Below are 25,525 nucleotides of genomic sequence, written 5' to 3'. Positions count from 1 at the left end.
GGGATCCTTTGCTATGAGATGTCAAGAACATCCTAAACATGATTCATTGTTTTTAAAGTGCCATCTCCTCTGAGAAGGAACAAAAGAACTTGGATAGTTCACAGAGAGGATGGGGGAGCAAGTCTTTAAAGTTCTTTGAATGACCATCGTAAATTAACAACATGTTCTTGGAGAAAAGAGAGCTTTACTCATGCAGTGAAGCTCTTTAGAGGGCATTCAATTCTGGTTAATATGTATCAGAAAATGAACAATTTTGTAGCACAGCTGTCACATTTCTATACAATCTTTCTCATTTTTCAGAATTTTAAAAGTTTTACCTTTAGTCATTCGGTCTGGTTCATATATTTAGTTATTTCTTTCCCCGAATTAATTGCTAACTTAATTTGCTATTGTTGGAAATAACAACCTTCTTCAAGCCTCCACAAGTAATTTGTTTGTATATTATTCTGTTTGCTTACAGTATTGTATGTGTGTTTGGTGTGCAGCTTTCCCTTTATGTTTCTTGAGGTTGCGGGAGGGGCTGCAGACCACATGAACAGATCTGAGACTGCTCAGAGCTCAGGCTCCATTTTACAGGACAGACACCATTAGATTTTGGACTCATGTTGCTGTTGATTGTAAGAAAGATGTCATGTGGTATCTTATCAGAGAAACTCCTTCAACCTATCTGTAGCTGGATTGACAAGTAATGTACCTGTATGCTGAATACATGAAGGTTGTAAGTAAACCAGATATGTCACTTTTAACAAAGTCTACTTCAATTCTGTCTCTTAAGAGCGTGATAGCAAAACAAGATGTTTTATGGGAGAGTTGATGTGCTCGGGCACTATAAAACACATCTGAAGAACTGCTATATGTTGTGCATTGGCATAATCTCTGTTCCCACCAGATCAGAGACAACTACGTTATCAGTCTAACAACTGAAACCCAAAAGGACTTGCATAAGTACATGTGGTTATATATCACTGAAGAGAAGATTTTACTCAGACAAGTTTTTTGGGTCCTCCTTGGAAGATCATACTTTTACAAAAGGTTATGGTTGTGAATGTAATTTTTCTCCAAGAGGTTATGGAGATTCTGGTTTTCCATGGCACCTGATGTGAAAAACTTTATCAAATGTATAATGGGATCATTAAGAAAAAAACTGAAAAGAAGCACAATTTTCTATCTACTAAAAACAGAGCTAGATCTCTCTCACTCATATGCACACTTTGAACTAAATCCAATTTTAGTTCCAACTCTAACCCATTAAAATCAGTGTGAAAATGCAAAAAAAAAAAAGGTCTGTTAAGAGTCAGCAAGAGATATCAGTTGACTGGAAATAAATATGTTTTTACATTTTGCACAATCCCTTCTCTATGGGCTGTAGTTACTGCCACCAATTCCTTCACTCTCACTGTTGTCTTTCCATTCTTAGAACTTGCATTAGCTTTACATTCAGACATTGTTATAGTTTCTATTGTCAGACATTTTAAGTCTCCTTTGGCAGAGAAGAAGTAAAGTATAAATACTACTACTGATGATAGTAGTAGTAGTAGTAGTAGTAGTAGTAGTCAACCATTGTTATCTAGTGCCACCAAAATGGTCCAAAATACATTTCTAATAAACAAAGTCCTGAATTGTCAATGCCTTTTAGCAAGACCTCCAACTTAATTCCTAAAACAACAACTTAGAATGCTGATATGGAGGATAAGTCACATAAACATAAATTTGTGCTTCCCATAATCTGTCCCACCACCCACTGAGACAGGAGCACAGATTATCCAAAGCCTTAGTATTACTAAGCAACTTTGGTGGTCGGGTTGGCTGATAGAGTTTGAGAATCCAGAAGCCACACAGGAGCTCTGTGTGCAAGGTAACAGAGGCAACGGGAAGGAAAACTTGACCCTCCCTTCCCAACATACACAAATCCCCTTCTCCTGCACTCATGGAGATGCTTGTAATCATGTGCTCGCAATGCCTGAGGGTTCCTGGGAAACCGGCAGAGAGGAGATTGCTTCAAGACGCTGATGTAATCAGACATGCATGTTGAGGCAAAAGACAGCGTCACTGACAGCTCCAATCTGGCATGTAATCGCCAATGGCAGCTCCCACACGGCTCTCAAAAGCAGGTTTTCCCTAAATCCATCTTCGGTAAGAAAAAGTCAAGGAAAAGAAGGGCGGAACTTCTGCAGCCTCTCAAAAGTGTTATTTCCTCTGCTGTTAAAAGCACACCACAGGTTAATATTTCCTCAGTTGTTATAAGACAACCACAAGATAAAAACAAGGTCAGCTCATCATAGCCATCATTATATCAGGCAGAAATATTATTCTGTACTTTCTAAACAGCAGCACTGGCTGTCTCGTGTTTTATTGTGTCTCTTGACAAAAGTCAGGACTACAAATACCAGAACATTTTAGCTCTAAATCTTTCTACCAATAAGTAGGCTTTTGAAAAGGTTGGGGAAAATAAAGAAGTCATAAAAAACAAAAACCCCTAAGAAACCACCAAGCAAGACTGCCATGCTTTTCTGCAGGTTCTGGACTTCTGAAATCGACAGAAGATACAAAGCCACTCCTTTGGAGGATTGCTCTTCTGCAATTATGGCAAAGGTGTGGAGACAAAGGCATTTTTATCATCAAGTCACAACGTCACTCTGAGAGTGTTAGATAAGACCACAAATCTGATTGTAGAATTAAAATACTGAGTTTTATTACCATACCATCAATGTGGAATTGTTTAGAGGACATCTGCCTTGACCTTCTTCTGATAGTGAGAGAGTATGACTTGCCCAAGGTCACCCAGTGGGTTCCATGGTAAGACAGCAATTAATGCCCTGGTCTCCAGAATTATCCTTACACACACAAACCACTACCCCAAACAGGCTTCATTATTCAAACCACTACACCAAACTGGTTGTTATCCTGTTTGGATGCAGTTATTGAAAATAAACCCCAACAACTAGAAACTCAGAAGGATGTAATGCTTTGATTGCCCCCATTTTTGCTAGTGAAGTTGAAATGAAATGATATAATTGAGTATTTCCTCCTCTTCATTTCTTCTTACATCATCTTCCATAAATTTTTCAAGCCGGCTTGCTACCATCATTATTTTGTCACAGCACAACTGACAGAACAGGTGCAAAACTAAAAAATTCTTATCACTCTAGTATAAAATCATAATATAGCAAATGTCTCCAAGTAACTCTGCCAGCTTTTCCATGCCTGCGTCATTCAGGAAGCAGGAAAATTTAACTGCTTACTGCATTTATTCTGTGTCCATTAGAATCCAGTGAAGGCCTACATATTTCCCCTGCAAGAATTTCCGTCTGGTTAAGAACTAGACAGACGTGAACTGACCTTTTCAGGTGCCTCACCTGGCCATCCCACTTACTACTATTATTTAAGAAGGGACTAAAATAAGGATTGGAGCTCCCAATAGCGCAGTGGGTTAAACTGCTGAGCTGCAAAACTTGCTGATTGAAAGGTCAGCGGTTCAAATCCGGGGAGCAGGGTGAACTCCTGCTGTTAGCCCCAGCTTCTGTCAACCTAGCAGTTTGAAAACATGCAAATGTGAGTAGATCAATAGGTACCGCCTCTGCGGGAAGGTAATGGTGCTCCATGCACTCATGACCTTGGAGGTGTCTATGGATAACACTGGCTCTTCGGCTTAGAAATGGTGATGAGCACCACCCCCCAGAGTTTGACATGACTAGACTTAATGTCAAGGGGAAACCTTTACTTTTAAAGTAAGGATGTAAGAGTTGGTATAGTCTGAGTGCTTGAATAGGACTCCAGGGGACTAGGGTTTGGGTCCCTGTTCATCCATAAAACCCACTGGGTGACCTTGAACGAGTCACATTCTTTGAGCCTCAAAGTAAGGCAATTGCAAACCTCCTCTGCACAAATATAGTAAAGAAAACTCCATGAAAGGTTCACTTTAGAGTCATAATAACACAACAACAAAACAAGTGACTAAAACTTATGTAGAGTAATCTAAAGCGAAGCTCCTAAGAAGCACTCAAATTTCAAACCAAACTGTCCTGGCCATTATAGTTACACCCTGGAGCAGGAACAGCCACCAAAGAAAGAAGTGAGGGGCTGTTGAAAGAGTGTGTGCCTTAACTTGCATCACACCAGGATTTATTTCCTGGATTAAGAGGTTAATCTGAAGTGTAAGTAATTTAAAGCAATTAAAAAAGCCGTTGGATTATGAAGGACACCCCTCATATCCTCCACTTCCAAATGATGGACTGTAAACTAAATACCAAGGTCAATGAATTGGGTAAGTAGGGTTATGAGCACTTTTCACATCAGAAAAATCACAGATTATGCAGAACTGTAGTTTCAAGCCTAAAGAGAATACTGACAAAGCACATCATACCTCATATTCGCAGAATGGTATGCCATACAAAGTACATTAGTTTTAGAAGGGCCACAATTCCACTAGTAATCGGGGCAGGTTGCAATCATGTAAATAGGCTTGCAAAATCCACAAACGGGGATAATAAAAGGTGACAACATGCAATGTGGATCATCATCATAATATATGGGAATAAACAGAACTTTATATGCACTGCAAATGTCCCTAACTAAGGGGCTTGAATTAGCTCAGGGCAACTTGGAGCGTTACCGTTATAGACAATTGTCATCCGAGGCGTGGCATCCAAATCCATAGCAGCCCCTTTGGAGGGATACCCCATTACTGCGACCACAGAAAGCGCCACAAGATAAATTGATGCACTCCTTCTCATTCTTCTGGGTCAGGCAAGGCTGCTGCCCACTGGGCAACACAGCCCTTTTCGATAATTAAGTCGTAGATTATCAGAAGATCTTCCCACTGATTTCTGCAAATGTCATCATAGGCCACTGAGTAATTCCTGAAAGACAAAATAGCACACTTTAAAATGAAAAGCATTAAACCACTGTCAAATAATTGAATCTTAAAGGCCAACAGCTTTTCTGAATTCATATATTTGCTTCCTAGATCAAGGATAGAGAGCCTTGAGCCCTGGGAATAAAACCACCAAATCTGGAGATCTGTATCCTCTGAGGCTTTTTCCAGCCCCCTTTCTCACAATAACATTATTTGTTTGTTTCCCAATTACACATAATATGAGTTTTCCTAAACAGCTGAAATGCCTCCTCTAAAGCTTAGTTATTGGTAGAAGCCTCATCATACTAGAGCATGGATCCACTTTTAATCTGGTTTCTGCCTTTTGCAGAATTCTGGGGTTTGTAGTTTAGTGAGGCTCAGGACCTCTCCACTGAGCAGTTTAAAGCTCCCCCCTAAACTACAAGTCCCAGAATTCTGCAGGAGGCAGAAAATGGATTTAAAGTGGATCCATGCTCTAGTGCAGTGGTTCCCAACCTGTGGTCCACAAGAACGAAAATATGGTTTGCAGCCTCACCATTACTATCAGAAACTAGAGCAGATGTATTCTTCCAATGCAATTTTCTGAATCAGCACCCCAAACAACCAAAATGAATCTAAAGTTGACCAAAACCTGATTCTTAACCTTTTGGTACTAATGTTGGGAAGCGAACCCTGTCAAAGTGGTCCTTGGTCAAGTGATCCCTGGTCAAAAAAAAAGGCTGGAAACCATTGCTCTAGTACAGGGGTCCTCAAACTAAGGCCCAGGAGCTGGATACGGCCCTCCAAGGTCATTTACCCGGCCCTCACTCAGGGTCAACCTAAGTCTGAAATAACTTGAAAGCACACAACAACAACAATAATCCTATCTCATCAACCAAAAGCAGGCCCACACTTCCCATTGAAATACTAATAAGTTTATATTTGATAAAATTGTTCTTCATTTTAATTATTGTATTTGTAAGTGTTTTTTGAACTACAAATAAGATATGTGCAGTGTGCATAGGAATTCATTCATGTTTTTTTTTCCAAATTATAATCTGGCCCTCCAACAGTTTGAGGGACTGTGACCTGGCCCTCTGTTTAAAAAGTTTGAGGACCCCTGCTCTAGTATGATGAGGTCCAACTTCAGTCTGATCTACCACTGGAAAGCTCTCATATCCCACCACAAACATCCATGCAACTGAATTATGTCCTTGTCCTGAGAAGAGATCACTATCCTTGCCATAGACTTATCATCAGTACAGAGAGATGCAAAAATCCGACGGCATCAAAGTCCAACTATCCAAAAGGGCAAAGAAAAGGAACAGATGCGTATGTATCTGAGAGCCTGCAGTGCTATCTACTCAATCACACTGATTTTTTCCTTCACATTTCCCCAAACTGGAAAGTAACAGACTGCCATTTTGCTTTAGCCCAACATGAGTTTTGCCTTCATTTCAATTTCCTAGCATTTCTGGAACTTGCATCCTAAACCTCTTCCTACTCATTTGGCATGACAAATACTCTGTATCTCTTTTTCTTCTACCCCCTTCAGCCTCATAATACTGAAACCCGCACCATTTATTATGTTACAGCCCTTGAATGTACGAACTGTTGTACTATATATTTTCCTTCGACTTCATTTTAGACAGCATACCACCAGTTGCCAACTAATGTGTTACATGTTGAAAAATGTCTTGAGTGTCTGCACAGTCCAAGATCTTTTAAAGGCAAAGATTGTTTGCCTTTCCCCACTCTGTAACTTGTCCTCATTAAATGCCAGCCTGCAAACAAACAGATTTTTAAAACCCCTCTAGATTCTCCAGGGATGGATTCTGCATGTTACAGAAGCACAAAGCTGCTCTGCTACAGCAGCCACAGAAATAGCATTATGGCTTTAGTTAGCAATTCGCTCTGCATCATTAAATAGCATGTATTAAACATTTGAGCCTAAATGTTTTTAGGGGGCAGAAGAGAAACAACCCCATGCTAATTGTGATTTATTTTAGTCATCAAGAATTTTATTCAAGGCACTAAAACCCCTCAGCACAATGTGGAGAGTGCTTAAATGAATGCTCCACCAAAAGGATGTTTTTCATATTTATGCCTTGCAACAACAGTGTTTTTATATGAATGCACACAAAAATTGTTTATTTCATCTAAGATCTACTATTCAGTAGGGCTTGATCTACAACTTTGATTAGGGATTACCATGTAGCTCACCAGTCTATCCTAGTTACAACATCTATTGGACAATTTTACAAAGCACTTCAGACATACCACCTCAATAAACACCCACCCTGTAAATCAGACTGCTATTCTCATCTTCACATGGTATATAGAGGGTAGAAGGTTGAATCAGAAAATTTATAACATTATGTCATTTTACCTTTGAAAGTAGCACACTGTCCCAAGATATAATCACAGTGGGAATGCAAGAGAAAAGCCCTAAAGAGGCATCTTTTTGGAATTCCAAAATACTCCAACATGGATTTTAAGGGAGGTTCATTCTGTATGTTTGTGGAGATAAACACACACAGACACACACACACACACTTTGAACATCCCTTTTCTAGAATTCCAAAATCAGAAATACTCCAAAATTGTTCAAATGGGTGGTTGAGATAGTTACACTTTTACTTTGTGATGGATCAGTGTACACAAACTTTGCTTCATGCACAAGATTATTTAACATATTGGATAAAAATTCCTTCAGACTATGTGTATAAGGCATATATAAAACATAAATGAATTTTGCGTTTAGATTTGGATCCGATCTCCATTTGGAATACCTGCAAATACAGGTGTTTAAATATTTGGAAAAAAATCTAAAATTTAAAACACTTCTTGTCCAAAGCACTTTGGACAAGGGACATTTAAGAATGATTAGTGTAATGCTGTGGTTCTCAACCTTCCTAATGTCGTGACCCCTTAATACAGTTCCTCATGTTGTGGTGACCTCCAACCGTAACATTATTTTTGTTGCCACTTCACAACTGTAGTTTTGCTACTGTTCTAAATCGTAATGTAAATATCTGATATGCAGGATGCATTTTCATTCATTGGACCAAATTTGGCACAAATACCCAATACGCTCAAATTTGAATACTGGTGAGGTTGGTGGGGGGATTGATTTTGTCATTTGGGAGTTGTAGTTGCTGGAATTTATTGTTAACTTGCAATTAAGGAGAATTCTGAACTCCACCAATGATGGAATTGAACCAAATTTGGCACGCAGAACTCCCATGACCAACAGAAAATACTGGAAGGGTTTGGTGGGCAGTGAACTTGAGTTTTGGACTTGTAGTTTACCTATGTCCAGAGAACACTGTGGACTCAAACAATGATGGATCTGGATCAAACTGGCACAAATCCTTCAATATACCCAAATGTGAACACTAGTGGAGTTTGGGAAAAATAGACTTTGACATTTGGGAGTTCTAGTTGCTGGGATTTATAGTTCACCTATAATCAAAGAGCATTCTGAACCCCACCAACAATAGAATTGGGCCAAATTTCCCATACAGAACACCCATGACCAACAGAAAATACTGTGTTTTCTGATGGTCTTTGGAGAGCCCCCCCCCTGACACCCCCCTTGTGGCTCCCCCACAGGGGTCCCAACTCCTTGGCTGAGAAATGCTGGTGTAATGGCTCTCCATCCTCTCTCACTTCATGTCACAGAGTATTTCAATAGCCAATAGCAGTCACTGTTGAAGGTGAAAATGGCCCTGTTTCCCATTTAATTGCATTCAGCTACAGCCAAGTTAGGTCAAGTAAAGCTATTAGTATATATGCACTGCACAATTTTATTAGTTTGAAACCATTTAAATATCATGGCTTTATGGAATCCTGGGATATTATGCGTTATGCAGATGTTCTACCTTGAACCATGGCTTGGATTAATGAATTTCAAGTCTCTTCTAGCCCGGTAGTCCTTTTCACATAAAACCAAACACCCAGATTCTCATCCAACCAATCCTGCTAATGCCTACAATATTAGTACATTTGGTTTTAATCCAGAAAGACAAATAAAGGATTGACTGAAAGAAGTGATTACGTCAATATGCAGATAAAACAATGCAGAATTGTTAAAAGGCCACAAAAGAAACCAAAATGAAGAGCAGCACTTGTAGATGCTGAAGTGTTTTTTGTTATTATTGCTATTGTGTGCCTTCACATAATTTCTGATTTATGGCAACCCTAAGCGACCTATTATGGGGTGTTCTTGGCAGAATTTACTCAGAAGGAGTTTTCCCTTGCTTTCTTCTGAAGATGAGAATGAGTGACTTGCCCAAGGTCACCCAATGGGTTTCCATGGCTAAGCAAGGATTGAGCACTGGTCTCCTAGTGTCCAGATCTAACACTCAAGCCATTACACTGCTCTGACTCTGAGGAATCTTTTAGGTTGTTGTAGGAAAGGGATTATTAGGAGAGATCTGCTTCGCATATCCAACAAAATCAATAGGTAACACTGACTATGTTACAGAAAAAGAGATACCCAATTTTGAATATTTCCCTCAATACAGTGCAGGAAAAAGGTTGAGTTTGAACCTTTCTTTCATAAATAGTTGTTTCTTGTTATTCTTCCTTCACATATAAGAGTGAATGCTTTTTATTTTAGAATTCCAAAACAGTATTCCCCAGCGCATACACTGCAGTATTTAGTTATACTGTCCACTATTTCATCTTAAGCTCTTATCTCTTTCCAAGCCTTTTTGGGGCTTTACCCAGCACTTTGTAGTGTAGGATCACATTGGGGAACAAGTCTTAAGTTGGACAGCAAAAACATAGAATCATAGAGTTGGAAGAGACCTCTTGGGCCATCGGGTCCAACCCCCTGCAAAGAAGCAGGAAAATCGCATTCAATGCACCCCCGACAGATCCAGCTTCTGTTTAAAAGCCTCCAAAGAAGGAGCCTCCACCACACTCAAAGGCAGAGAGTTCCACTTCTGAACAGCTCTCACAGTTAAGAAGTTCTTCCTGATGTTCAGGTGAAATCTCTTTTCCTGTAGTTTGAAGCCATCATTCCGTGTCCTAGTCTCCAGGGCAGCAAAAAGAAGCCTGCTCCCTCCTTCCTATGACTACCCCTCACATATTTATACATAGTCATCATGTCTCCTCTCAGCCCTCTCTTCTGCAGGCTAAACAGGCCCAGCTCTTTAAGCCACTCCTCATAGGGCTTGTTCTCCAGACCCTTGATCATTTTAGTCCCCCTCCTCTGGACACATTTCAGTTTGTCAACATCTCTCTTCAATTGCGATGTCCAGAATTTAACACAGTATTCTAGGTGTGGTCTAACCAAGGCAGAATAGAGGGGTAGAATGACTTCTCTAGATCTAGACACTATAACTCCTATTTATGCAGGCCAAAATCCCATTGGCTTTTTTAGCTGCCACATGACATTGTTAGCTCATGTTTAACTTGTTCACGAGGACCCCAAGATCTTTTTCACATATACTGCTATCGAGCCATGCATTCCCCCTTCTGTAACTTTTCATTTCATTTTTTCACATAGTAACAGCAAGGCAGTATTTCAGTTCAGAAATATCCTATCAGAATTGATCAAAGTGTTGTTGTCTAGATGCATCAGCCCAGCCAACATCACCAATCGTAAGACTTTCTGGAAACCAATATCTCAAGGGTCAAATTCTGCTTATCCTTCTATTATCTCCACGAAGTTGGTACTGAAAGAAGAGTCCTGTTGTCATCCAGTAACAATTACAATCTCCCAACAAAGAGCTTTGGCATACTTATTATAAGGATAGCAACAGAAGAAGAGTAACTTTGACATACAAAAAGGCATACATTTTCTGAACTATGAAAACACCGCTGTTCAGCCCAGGATAGCCCCAATGAGCTATCCAATCCATTAAATGATAAATAGGACAGAATGAAGGGGTTTTCTTCTTCTACCATAAAGAATTTATTATTACAAAAGCTTTGAAGTTATTCATAGCTCAAGAGCTGGAAGAAATCTGGAAGCTCTTTCAATGACATAATGACACTTACAAATTTTGTGACACTGCAGTTATGCAAAAGCCTAACTAATCTTATGCTCATGGCCAGGGAATTTCAAAAGAAAAGCCGACTGTATGAAAATCAAGCTACATTTCTAAGCTTTGCAGACATTAATAAGCAAGAAAAACGTGGAAGTAAATGTGAAACCACTCCAAATGAATACATGCAAAATCACTCTAAATGAGAAGCTGACAGTAACCAATAACTGACACGACTGCTGAACATAATAAGCAAAGTGAATGGCCTCATGCTCAGTCAAGGAAAGATAAGGCCTCTAAGCTTTGATCCTCTATACCAACAGCTGAAAAACTGGATTGTATTTCCAGTAGTAAATCTGAGACAAGTAGGCTCAAATTCTGAGGACCTTTGGAACTTAAATTCTTCCTCTGAGTTCAATTTACCCAAGCGATCAAACACTGCCCATTTCTCTGTGCCTCCACAATGGTGCAAGGTGAATATCAAGTGGGAAGTCATTGAAAGAAGATGAATTCACCTTCAAATCAGGTAGTTGGCCCCTTCAAGGTTAAACACTTTTCAAGGAGAGTGGGGGTCTTGGATACTCCTCAAGCCATAGTTCCCATTCAACTTTTGTTGGAGCAAATTTCACACTAGGAGGTTTCCAGGGTGCTGACTTATCTTTTGGGGACAGTGGGCCCTTGGTATTCACTCCAGGACCCGTGTGGATACCAAAATCTGCGGAAACTCAAGTCCCATTATATACAATGGTGTATAAAATGTTGGGTTTTTTGGAATTTTTATTTTTGTAAGTTGCGGATGCTCTGGCTAACCCAAACTGCCAATCCCAAGATGCCATAGGACAGAAAAAATGACAGTTGAAATAGAATAAAAACACATGAATGGGATCCAACTCATTTCAGACAGGGATAGGCTGCAGACAGAGTATATTCCTAAATTCAATGAAGACTGCACGAAGAGAAGAATTTGGAAGCTGCCACAGTTCTATAACACAACAGAGCCCGCCCGCCTCCCTTATTCGATCTATGTTTAACCAATACATATTATGGATGCCAGTGCAAGGGGGAGATCTAGTTAACAAAGTGTGCATCTACAGTGTAGAATTAAAGCAGTTTGACACCACTGTAACTGTCATGACTCAATGCTATGGAATCACAGGAGTTGCAGTTTGGTGAGGCATCTGTACTCTTTAGCAGAGGAGGCCAACAAACCACATTTCCATAGCACTGAGCAATGGCAGTTAAAGTGGTGTCAAACTGCATCAATTCTACAATGTACCCATCATCCAATCATCCATGAAAGGAGAAGGATTGTGCTTCCCACTTCATTTATTTAAGATGGATTGGAAATCGCATGGCCTTCTACACTTCTCTAGACAACAGCACCCATCATTCCTCACAATAGATGACTGATACAACACTGAGTGGGTCATATGACTCCCATACCTGAGTGAAGCTGAAGCTGAAAGACAGACAAAGCACTGGAAGCTATACCCATGGAGATAATCCTTCAGAAATATACAGACCAGACACAAAATTACTGAGGAAAATCCCACTCAGGTTTGCAATTTCTGCAGCTCTGCTCTAGATTGTAATGGTTGCAAGAAACTTCAGCCTCAAGCAATACTCAGACTGAATGCACACTTGGAAAACGTATCAATATAGAGCTGTGGAGTGGCAAAGGCTACAGCGTAGACTTACTGAAAAAATCTGCTTATTAAAAAGTTGGTGTACATTTAGCTTTTAGCTCAACTTTGGTGCAGGCTTCATTTTAGATAAATATATGCAGCTCACAAGTTAATGTTCAGGAACAAATTCCACACCAAGTTATAAATCTGGAGTAGAAATTGGACATATAAATCATGAGGAGCACAAACTGAAGCAGGCTTATAGCAAGTTGAGTCCAGAGGGATTTCAACTAAATTTTCTCCTTAATCCCCAACCGCTGTGTACATGCCATTCCTCTCAATTTTCAGAGTGCTCAACTGATCTAGATTTCCCTTCACTGAAGTCCTGAACAGTCCAGTGGTTGAGCAACACATTCAGCTGAGGACGCATCTTTGTCCAAGTGACACAAGCACCAAAACATTAAACAGAAGGTCAAGGGTATGATATTAGATTGCATGGTTTTAATAATTGGTTTTAATGTTTGCAATATTTTTAGCAGTTGGTTTTAATGTATATGTTTATTTGTTGGATGTATGTTTATGTGGCATCGAATTGTTGCCTGTGTGTGTGTGTGTGTGTGTGTGTGTGTGTGTGTGAGCCGCTCTGAGTCCCCTTTGGGGTGAGAAGTGTCGGGTATAAATATGTTAAATCTAAATAAATAAAAATGTAATGTTCATTTGTGAGATTAATATAACTCAAAAACCACTGGACGAAATGACATAAAATTTGGACACAATACACCTATCATGCCAATGAGTGACCATCACTCATAAAAACACTGAAAAACACAGTGGAAGGGACTTAAAAAGCAAAAAAAACCCCAAAAGACACTACAGCGCATGCGCAAAATGACTCCCCTGGCAAACAAAACACACAATAGTATAATCCACACTCTCTTTTGGATTACAGCTCCCAGCATTCCCTAGACCAGGCCCTTTAGGAGAGGAGGATGCTCCAAGTGCACTGCTTCTAAGCTGCAAGCTTTCTTCTCCTTGGATTTCTTTGAGAGCATCCCAATCTCTGCATATTTCTAATTTCCTATTCCTGGACTGCAACTCCCAGCAATCCTCCAGATAGATAGATTAGATAGAGATAGACAGATTGATCAGGAGGATTGCTGGGAGTTGCAGTCCAAGAATAGGTAGAGAAGGAAGAAAGGAAGAAAGAGGAAGGGAAAGGGGAGGATGGGAAGAGGAAGAGAAGGAAGGAAGGAAGGAGAGAAGGAAAGAAAAAAAGGGAAGGAGAGAAAGAAAGAGAGAAAGCAGAAGGGAAGGTTGGCAACAGCAACACGTGGTGCATACAACTAGTAAATAATAATAAGTAAGTGTAGCACCTGTGCAAGTTTAGCAAAAGGACAAAGAGACAGGAGCACTGGATTCCACTCCCACACATACCTTCTAAGAAATAAATAAATAAATAAATAAAAGAAGGCAAAAAGTTGATAAAATAGTGAATAAGGCATTTTGGGATATGATATCAGAATGTCATTGCCAAGGTTATTGGTCCCATGCTGTCACAGAGAACAAGAGTTTTCAAAAAAGGATGACAACACTCCACAAAATATGAAAAGTAATGATCTTTTAGCAGGGTTATTATATTATTAGAATATTACTATGACTTAATACAGAATTGTGGTATGACCACAGTTGGAATACAGAGCACCCATTAAGAGAGAGAATGAGAGAGGGAGAGGTAAGGAAGAAGTTTCCATAAACAAACTGTAGTGTATGCTACCTCAAGATACAATGACAATAACCAACTTCAAAAAATTTATAATATTAAAGAATAAAGTGATGAACAATAAATAGTCACAAGAAATGTACTTTTTTTTTCACTACTGGAAGCATTGGGATTCTGAATTCCTGTTGCTTGGGAACATGAACAAGATGCTTTATACTCATTACTCATGTCTTCTATGTGGCCTTCATATAGGCAAGTGGTTAATAACTATGGGAAATAGGATGCTGGACCATGTAGGTCTTTGGACTGAGTAAGCAGAGCTCTAATATCATCATCATGTGGAACTAATCTAATTCTGTGTTAAAAATGAAGGTACTGTACTTCCAATGCCTCTGAAAAAAACTACATAAATCCTATTTATAGTAGTAGCAGATATTTTGAGTTTTAGTTTTCAAAGGAAACTCGCTGAAGTTGAAACACAGAGTGCAAAAGCCCTCTCGGCCTCAGGTTTCACCACACCCACCCATTAGCACACATCAGTATGGATCAAATTTGAAGGAAGAAGAAAAAATTCAGGTATATGCCTTTATATTTAGCTTTTCCTCTTAGTGGCCTTTGACACCACCCAACTATAACATTATGGCTCCAATGTTAACTGCTCCTGAATCCTGCAACTGTCAGTTCAGGGAAGGAAATTTAGAAGTCTCAACCAGAGAGCTGTAGTGCCTCACCAAACTACAAAACTTTAGATTCCATAGAAAACAGACACTACAATTAAAGTAGAATTATAATTCTATAGCTATGTATTTGAAAGGGGAATAGAAAGCAAAATAGGGATCAAGACAGGAATCTATCTAGGTGCTTTCCAACTTCATTTCTGTTGATTCAAAATGAATGAAATAGTCTATGAGTTATGCCAGAGTTGAACAGATGCTGCTAGAACCCACACACAAAAAGAACAGACGTTTCTATTTGACAACATGGAGTATTTTTCAAGTCAGAGAGAGTTCATGTTTTCCTGATGGTTTTTTGGCAGCTCTGAAATGCTCCCCAAGATGCCAATTCGCAAAAGAGGCCCTCTTCATCCCACTTGTATTCATGATTTGCCTAGCAATGACTATTACTGGCTTATGTTCTCCATCATTCCTGCATCATTCAAATAAACTGCAAGGCTGGAAATGCACACATGACAAACACAGATACGCTTTTTATTTTGTTTATTCAAACCACGAGGGTATTGAATAGTAAATCCTACTGGAGTCTGTATCTCCTCACTCAGTCTTCCATATAGTCCTAAGAATTTCCCCTCAGGTGACATGCTGCTCGAGGAGGACACTCCAAAATTGTACATTTTTTAACAGGAAGCCACCTTTTACCAGAGTTGCAGGGATCTACAGAATAAGTGAGGGAGGAAGCATCCAACACTACAACAGAAAACAGACTACACTTGTCTTTTTAATTAATACATAATACTGAGACATATACAATATGGAGCTCATGCCATTCTCTAGCTATGGTAAGGGAGACAGAAGACGCACAACATTTTTAAAGTACTGAGTTGGACCTCTAACTCCAGTCATATGAATTTGGGAGTCCTTTTCCACATCACAGCCAAATGTTATTTATTTATTTATCATGTCAGGAGTGAACCAAAACAGTTGCACTGCATTAAAAACAAACAAACAAAACACAAAGTTTACAGGCTTGGCATTCTATTAAATGTCCTTTGACCTGGACACTTGGAGTGCCTCTGGTGTCACTGTGAGAAGGTCCTCCATTGTGCATGTGGCAGGGCTCAGGTTGCATTGCAGTAGGTGGTCTGTGGTTTGCTCTTCTCCACACTCGCATGTCATGGATTCCACTTTGTGGCCACATTTCTTAAGGTTGGCTCTGCATCTCGTGGTGCCAGAGAGCAGTCTGTTCAGTGCCTTCCAAGTCGTCCAATTTTCTGTGTGCCCAGGAGGGAGTCTCTCATTTGGTATCAGCCATTGATTGAGGTTCTGGGATTGAGCTTGCCACTTTTCGAATCTCGCTTGCTGAGGTGTTCCAGCAAGTGTCTCTGTAGATCTTAGAAAACATTTTCTTGATTTAAGTCATTAGCATGCTGGCTGATACCCAAACAGAGGATGGGCCGGAGATGTCACTGCCTTGGTCCTTTCACTATTGGCTGCTACTTCCCGGCAGATGTCAGGTGGTGCAATACCGGCTAAACAGTGTAATTTCTCCAGTGGTGTAGGGTGCAGACCCCCCATGATAATGCGGCATGTCTCATTAAGAGCCACATCCACTGTTTTAGTGTGGTGAGATGTGTTCCACACTGGGAATGGATACTCAGCAGCAGAGTAGCATAGCGCAAGGGCAGATGTCTTCACTGTATCTGGTTGTGATCCTCAGGTTGTGCCAGTCAGAGACCAAAGCGATCAGATAGCCAAATGTTAACAACTGTTCTATAAGAAGGAAGAGTCTACAAGCAGTCCCGAGTTACAAACATTCAACTTCCAAACAACTCATAGTTACAAATGTGGGTGAGACAACAGGAAGTGAGAGGAATCTATCCCTAAGAAGGGAAATTCACCCCTGAAAGAGTCATGATGTTAGGGTGAGGGCTTATCACCAAGCCTTGCTTCCACAATAAGCCAAATTTTGCAAAATGCAATGATCACAGAGACAGAAAGTAAGGTTAAAAACTCCTGAACATGGACACAGACAGCAAAACAAACACCACAAGGATGTTCGACTGGAGCTACAATTAAACTACAATCATAACTTGGGGACTTTCTGTACTTGGGGGATTATGGATCTTGTTTGATACATTTTGCATGAGCTTGGCAAGGGAAAAATATGAAAGCTAGAAATAGTCTGCAGAAATTATTTTTTTCTCTCCATAGCTAAACTTCTTGTACAGCTCATAGCTATGAAGGGAAATGGGTCACACTTGTTGACTTTATTCTTGTTTGCTTGCTTCTGGAATATATAATCCTTGGGAGCCCATCTCCCACCAGCCTTGATCTGTGAAGGGGGCCCTATATACCAGCAACAGGAACTGATTTTCTTTGATGGCCAGGGATAGTCTTAGTAGAATTAGTTTGGAAGCTGAATTCTCTCACCGGCTGTCAGAGAATCTTGTATCTGATCAATCAGAGGTCTAGAACAGGCCTGCACAAACTGTGACCGTCCAGGTGGTTTGGACTTCAACTCCCAGACCACTGGACCAGATGGTTAGGGCTTCCGGGAGTCTGAGTCCCAAACACCTGGAAGGGCACAGGTTGTGCAGGCCTGATCTAGAATGCTTCTCAATGTGTACCCTCTTCAGCATTATTTACCAACAATGAAGGTAAAGCTACAGCAATCATGTGTTTCAGTATTCAGAACTGAAAGATCCCAAATTCAAACTATAAAAAAGTGATTCTACCTAAACATTAGGAAGAACTTCCTGACAGTAAGCCCTGTTCAATAGTGGACCATGCTGTCTTGGAGTGTGGTGGGAGTTTCTTCTCTGGAAGCTTTTGAACTTAGGGTAAATGGCCTCCTGTCAGGAGGGATTTGTGTGTTCCTGCATGGCAGAATTGGATTGTATGGCCCTTGTGGCCTCTTCCAACTTCATAATTCTTTGATTGTAACTCTTGGGGAAATGTGGAACCACATCCAGTTCAGGAACAGAAGGCTGGTCCTAATGACTTTACATCCAATTAATTTGGGATTATGAAACAAACTGTATCAAAAAGAGTTGAAACATGGTGTTCCTATGACAGCTATTTTTTAATCAGTTTAATGCATGTTTTCATTCAGCTCTGTAGTAGCGACACAATTATTATTACGTCAAACATAAAAATGAAACTTGCACACACAAGGCTAACAGATCTCTATAAAAATAGATCAAAAACCATACAGAACCTACTGACATGTGGGTAATATGTGTCAGAAATGCTAGATGGTGAATAGAGTATAACAGAATCAAGAGAACATTTGAGTGCATGTTTCAACCAATCTGGCCACTGAAGTCCTTTCTTTGTTAGTTTAAGTAACATGTAAAGAATGGAGCCCCCAGTGGCACAGTGGGTTAAACCCCTGTGCCAGCAGGACTGAAGACCGACAGGTCGCAGGTTCGAATCCAGGGAGAGGTGGATGAGCTCCCTTTATCAGCTCCAGCTCCTCATGCGAGGACATGAGAGAAGCCTCCCACAAGGATGATAAGACATCAAATCATCTGGGCGTCCCCTGGGCAACGTCCTTGCAGACGGCCAATTCTCTCACACCAGAAGCAACTTGCAATTTCTCAGGTCGCTCCTGACACGACAAAAAAAAACATGCGAAGAGACAAGCAAAGGCAGATAAAATCACATTTCTCATGAGGAAATACAGCAGTTTTTCCATGTCACTGATGTTAGGTCACTTCTTGAGATAGCCAAGAAAAAGCAAGTACAACAGCAGCATCATGTTGCTTTCCACTCCAGGTAGTACTGCCAGACTTCCTTTGGAAGAGTCAAGGTGGGCAGCTGAGAATGCACCATGAGAAGGAAGAGTACAATTCAGTTCTGCTACTCCCAAGGTCAAGCTTGAAACACCCCAGTTAAAGAGTGCATGCAATGTTGGGATAATCTGTAATATGAATACAGAAGGATATCACTCAAGAGCAGAATGAAGTCTCCCCATTCTCCTTTTTTAAAATTCAATCCACTTATACTCTGCAGACAAGCAAATTCTTGTCCACATTGAGAGTGCTTCCAGATGAGGGTTACTACCAGTCAAAAAAGGAGCTCCCGGTGGCGCAATGGGTTAAATTCTTGTGCCAGTAGGACTGCCGTCCCCTGGGCAACATCCCTGCAGATGGCCAACTCTCACTTGAAGTTTCTCAAGTTGCTCCTGACACAGAAAAAAAATTTAAAAATATTGTGTTTTTCCTAAACAGTTTTTTTGTAAGCAGATAGGAAGACAGAAGAAGTGGGAATACAAGGTGGGAATACAGGAAGACTATGTTGTCTTTGCTCTTGTAGGACTCGGAGATTAAAACAGGGAGAATATACAAAATATCCTTTTCTCCAAAGTATCTAAGGTTAGAATATAGGCAGGAGCACAGATTGCTTACTATTCATCTCACATACTACCAAACCTCTATTCAGGTTTTTTTCTCCCCACTTCAAGATATCCATTGCCAGCCAGTCAGATCCTAATTGAAATTCATTGGTTTCCAAAAGTAACTGGTAAGTTCATCTACTGGCAATGTGTTCTGCCCTCTAGCTATAACCACACGGAGCATTTTCAATCTAGGACTATAAAATGAACTGATTTAAGACTAATTTATACAGATGATCAGTTTATGCCACAACAAATTAGCAGCTGTTTTTTACAGGTTGCACAGTACCCTGCTATCTTCCCTTGAGAAAGTCACTTTCATTTTGGGATGTCACATTTTTCCTCTGCATTCAGTCCATAATATATTATTACAAAGAAAGTGTTGTTCTTTCTGCGAATAGTTAGCACTATGAATTTGCAATATGCCACCTGGAACAAGTTTACACAGGTGGCATGGGCATTGATGAATAATACCTGCACCACTGCTGAAGGACACGACGTTTTGTCTGCTCTGCTTCAATCCACATGGCCAGGTTCATCCTAACAGCAGTATTCAGGGCAGCAGAGACAAACTTTAGCATCTCAAGGTGTGGAGAAACTTTGCCATTTTTACTGTCTGCTACAACTTTTTGCCTGAAATATATCGGACACCAGGACATTGCCTGGGAGTTAGTTTTTAGTGTCTAGACAAAGCTTCTACTTTTTTATACAGTAGAGTCTCACTCATCCAACATTCTGTATTATCCAATGCAGTCTTCCTCCGGTCCAGATCCACAGCTGTTTTAATACATTGCGATGTTTTGGTGCTAAATTCGTAAATACAGTAAATACAGGAAGGAAGAAAAAAAGGAGAAAGAGAGAGGGAAGAAAGGATGAAAGAGTGGAAGGAAAGGGATAAAGAGGGAGATAAGGAAGGAGGGTGGGAAGGAGGAAGAAAAGAGAAGTAAGGGAGGATAGGATTGTGTGAGAGAGGAGGGCCTGAGAAAAGAGCCCAAGGTGCCACATCTGGCCCCTGGGCCTGGGTTTGCCCATGCCCATTATATAATCATGCGATTCATGAGGGCTGGGGCTGTCAAACTGAAAACCAAGGACAACTCCTTTATCTTTGATATTTATGTAGAAGAGGGGATTTCTGCATATGTTGCTTGTCACCCAACTAGGTAACAAGTAACATTTGTTGAAATTCGGTTTTCTGCACAAGCATTAAACATATCGGAGCTGTCTCTTGTTTTCAGTCTGACAACTCTAATGAGGACAGACAGGATGGGAAAACTTTGGAGATGCTCTCTTGTGCAAACAGCAGCTGAAATCAGTTGAAATAAGATCTAAGAGCAAGAACCAGGGGAAGAAATGTATTCTATAATCTTCCAGAGAAAGAAGCTTATCATTCCTATCTTAAATGTTCAAAAAATTAGCCAGGGATTTAAAAGGAAGGCTTCTGTTTTTGACCCTCTTTCTTTGTAATGATTTCTAAATAGCCCAACTGAAAATAAAGGTAAATACTGTAGATATTATCAAGCCAAAATTAAAGCCAAGTTATTTTGTTCTATTGATTTGAATGGAAAGGTTTCAGATGGAGTGGGCACGGTGCAGGCCACATGCAGATCCCCAGCAGCATTTGTGAGTTTCAAAAATGCCCCCAAATGCTCTCTATGGGACAAAGGGGCATATTCTCTCATTTAGTCCTGATGAGATGCAACTCCACTAGGGGGGGTTGCTCCAATTTGGATGAATCAAAGAAGCATTCAGAGAGCAAGGACGGGCACAGAGTTATCTGCCCTTTGTACCATATTTAGTTCTGCTATTCCAACCACTGGCATTATTGACTGGAGAATTATGGATCTTGCAGTCCAACCCTTTTTTTCCAAGTTCTGCTTGTTAGTATTTATGATACAGATATACCTTATCCCTACTCTCTGAGCACTTAAAAATGTTTTTGAATGACCCTAAGTGGCTTCCATGTGCATTTACCTTCAACGCTACCTTCATCTTGGGACAGATTTATCGCACTGCCTTCATTATATCCAGAATCCTCCACTCTGAAATCATGGTTTCAAAAGCTAAATTTCTACAAAGATGTCTTCCATGCCTTTCTTTTCCAGTAAGGAAAACACACAGGGGATTATCAAATCAACTCTTGGGACTTGTCAATAGACAGCCTGCTAAGTCTTCAAATGTGAAGCTTTTATTTTGATGTTTCTGATTCTATTCAAATGAAACAAAATGCAAAACAACTATTTTATACTTGCTACTTTCTCTGATCTCATATACAAGACAATTTATGTAGACATTCCATGTATTGATTTTATGTATAAGTAAATACTGCATCTAACCACAAGCTTTATTCAAGTCAATACGACACCAGATCATGGTGGATCAGGAATTACAATTTAGTCTGAACTATACTATTTAAGCATCCATTGGTACTTCCATTCAGTTAAAATAAAACAGAACAAAAAAGGTCAATGTCTTCAAAAGAAGACGGCTAGCCAATTGTTTTCAAAAATGTGATAAAGCATACAAGTCCTCACACAAAAACAAAGCTATCCCCATGTGATGTACATAAAGAGGGAAAGCGCTATCAAATATAAACAGTTCTTTTTGTGTTGTGTATTAGGTGGACTAAAGGGAATGCTCTCACAATAATTCCAGTAGCTCCAGCTGCCGATTCGAGGATCAAGGACACCCAGGAGGTTTATTTCAGCAGCAACTGACTAATGAAGCATTTGGGGATGCTGTTTATTATTGCTATTTGCTGGCTCCATTTATCAGCGCCCTGAGTCATCCCAATTTACATTGTGTGACAGCAAAAAAAGCCACATGTCTGTCAAAAAGCAACATTACACAGCAATATCATGCTATAGAAGTCTAAAAATAAGACTGGCAGACTCCAATATCTATCCTGGAAAGCAAAAGAAGTCAGCATCCCCGGCTACTGGGAATTTTATTTATTTTTATTTCGTGTCAGAAGCATTGGACAAATAAGTATAAAAATAGAGGGAACACAAGCTGTTAAATAATTTTTGACCAAAAATGGGCAACAGCGACCACATTGTCTGTAGCTTTAAGAGTTCTTCCTCTGTGCAGGAGGCAGGGCATTGGAAGCAGGCATACAGATTTTGAGTTGTTTGTTCTGCCTCACAGTCACACAAGGTGGAGGATTCTTCCAGGTAGTGCCATTTTGCCAGGTTGTCTTTTGATCTGCCCACTCCACTTCTGAGTCTGTTCAGGGACTTCCAAGTTGCCCATTCTTGGTTTGCCCCTGGAGAGCCATCCATTTGGGATTTCCTGGTTTAGCTGCCCAGAGGGATACCCTTGCTGTTGCTGGGGAAACATTAAGAAGAGTTGTGGTTCTCATGAGGCTTTTACTTGATTTGATTCTACTGGGAGGAGGCTGATAGCCATGCAGAGGATGGCTTTCACAATGTTCAACCTTATTTCTCTCACAGTTAGTAGCAACTTCCCATTGCACATTGGGGGGCAGTGCCAGCTAGCTTGTAGAGTTTATCAACAGGTGTAGGTTTAAGACATCCTGTGATTATTCTGCATATTTCGTTCAGTGCTATGTTCACCTGCTTTGCATGGACACACTTGTACCAAACAGGGCAGGCATACTCAGCAGTTGAGTAAGACAAGGCCAAGGTTGATGTTCTTATTAATTTTGGGTCTGCACCTCATGTGCTGCCAGTAAGTATCCGCAGGATGTTATTGCGTGCAGCTACTTTGTGCTTGGTATTTATACAGTGTTTCCTAAATATTAGTGTTCAATCTAAGGTGACACAGATATTTAGGATGGAAACAGTGTTCGAGCTCTTGGCCTTCCTAGGTAACTTTCAATTTCCTGTTGGTTTCACAGTTAGGTGGAAAGCACACACTTGTGTCTTGGCAGATGCCTCAATCTCTTTTCTATATCATTCTACCCTCTTGATCTCCACTACTTCCCTAGTAAATTGTCTATATTTTCCTCCAATCTTGTGCCTATTTTCTTTCATCACAGCTTCAGATTCTCAAACATAATGTTTATAACTCCACTATCTCAGTCATATGAATCTGTTCTTCCTCCATTTGGCTGTTAAGCTTTTCATCCGATGTTAAGATTGTGTAGTCCCACATTTTACTATCTTTTTTGTTTTCCTTCTTTTCTGACAATATAGCTTGCTCTTCTAACACATTCAGATCTTACGATTGCCTATTCATCTCTCCTCCTATGCAGCTTCCATCATCGTCATCATCATCACCATCACCGTCATTAATTTACCCCTCAGTTTGTTCAAGTCATTATCTTACCTCCCAATGTCCTTTCTAAAAGACTTTAATAAGGACTACAATATAGAATTTAATATTCCTCTTATTCCTCTCAGTTCATCAATCGCTACTTGATTTAAAAGTTTCCTCTACGGTGCTCAAAGGGTTGAGAGGGCTTCTTTTCTTGAAAGAAAAGCAATTTTCCACATCCACTGTTAAAATGCATGGCTGACAGTAACTGGCCTTATCTGTTTTTAAGCACTGTCCAATCAATCCAATGCTTTCTTTTAAGAAAAGAAATCAAATTTCTCATAAAATCCCTATTTTGTAATCCAAAATTAATAAATCCAGATGAATTAAATCCAATATAAAATATAATTATTGTGAGCCTTTTAGTTCATTAAACTTCACTGCTTCCTATATACCGTTTCCCATTCTAGTCGAATTCTCTGTCCTTATTTCAAAACGAAGGCTGGGGAAAAAAGGGACTTCCGGAAAAAGATGGAAGATTAGTCCTTTCCTCTAGGCAGGGCATTGCAGCAGGAAAAAAGCAACAGTGGATATTTTACTGGCTGGAGACAAGTTCCAGTTGTAATTTCTTCTTCCTGGATCTTCAGGGGATTAAAAGGATTGCCTGAGAAGACTTCTTAATGCTGCAGTCACTGCAGAACTCAAAAAGAGTAGCCAACTGAACTATCTGGTTTCTGTTACATCCTCCCATAAAAGCAGCTCTCTAGTGAACACTGGAGCCAACATCTTCTCTTTCTTTATTCAGTTTCTAGATTCCAGACTTCAGTTACTCACTTTTGGAATTAAAGGAATCTTGGACCTAGTTAAGATATACCTGCCTTGGTGAGTTCTTTGGTTTCCCAGGTTTTGGTTCCTCTTTGGCAAACTGAAACCTAGAAAGCTACAGGAGTCAACAATATTGAATTTATTTATTTATTTATTTATTTATTTACAACATTTATATGCTGCTCTTCTCACCCCGAAGGGGACTCAGAGCGGTTTACAAGATATATATACATACAATATATTATATTATTAGCATAGTACAATATCAATATTATATATTACTATATTGTACTATACCATTATATTATAATATAATTCCAACATATACAGAGATATCATCATCATCATCATTACTCTATGTATATGTTGAAATTCAATCTCTACTATTGACTCCTGTAGCATTCTAGATTATATTATTATTATCCAGATTATTATTATTATTATTATTATTATTATTATTATTATTTATACCCCACTTTATCTCCCCACAGGGGACTCAAAGCAGCTTGACATTTATTTATTTATTTATTTATTTATTTATTTATTTATTTATTTATTTACAGCTTTTATATTCCGCCCTTCTCACCCTGCAGGGGACTCAGGGCAGATTACAGTGTACACATATATGGTAAACATTCAATGCCAATTTTTGACATAAAAACATGTACAGACATACACAGAGGATATTTAACTTTTTCTGGCCGCCAGGGGAACTGTCTCTTTCATTGTCCATCTGCGATGCTGATGAAGCACTTCCGCATTCCCGCATGCTTCCTCGCTGGAATGCTTTTGCTGGAGTCTTCTTTATGGCCCCATAAATCAGTTAATTTAGCCTCCCCACACTTTAAGGTGGTACCTTATTTTCCTACTTGACAGATGCAACTGTCTTTCGGGTTGCAAAGGTCGACAACAGGCTACACACAATTGGTTGGAAACCCACTCCAATCCGGGCTGGCTTCGAACTCATGACCTTTTGGTCAGAGTGATCTTAATGCAGCTGACACTTAGCCAGCTGCGCCACAATCCCGGTGCATTATGCATTAAAGCATTATGTTATGTATGTTATTATTGTTACGCTAAGTTTCTGTATGTGAGGCATTAAATTATGCCATAATTATGTTGGGAACAGCTTTGAGTCCCCCGCTAGGGGGGGAGAAAAGCAGTATACAAGTGAAGTGAAGTAAATAAATAAATAAATAAAATTGGTATATAATTTAGAATATACAAACCTTAA

General features: G+C 39.8%; 1 protein-coding gene across 6 annotated transcripts in view; it reads right to left on the bottom strand.

The window, feature by feature from the left end:
• SEMA4G (semaphorin 4G) overlaps window positions 1-25,525 on the bottom strand; it is a 149,771-nt gene that overhangs the window by 75,405 nt on the left and 48,841 nt on the right. For all 6 annotated transcript variants that reach the window (XM_060768290.2, XM_060768289.2, XM_060768293.2 and 3 more), the window contains one exon: window positions 4,613-4,859. In XM_060768290.2, the coding sequence (XP_060624273.2) occupies window positions 4,613-4,733 (121 nt within the window). In that variant the 5' untranslated portion in view covers window positions 4,734-4,859. The remainder of the gene's footprint in view (window positions 1-4,612; window positions 4,860-25,525) is intronic.

Source organism: Anolis sagrei, chromosome 3 (genome assembly GCF_037176765.1).
Source record: "Anolis sagrei isolate rAnoSag1 chromosome 3, rAnoSag1.mat, whole genome shotgun sequence".
NCBI lineage: Eukaryota > Metazoa > Chordata > Lepidosauria > Squamata > Dactyloidae > Anolis > Anolis sagrei.
This window is presented reverse-complemented; position numbering and strand designations above follow the sequence as displayed.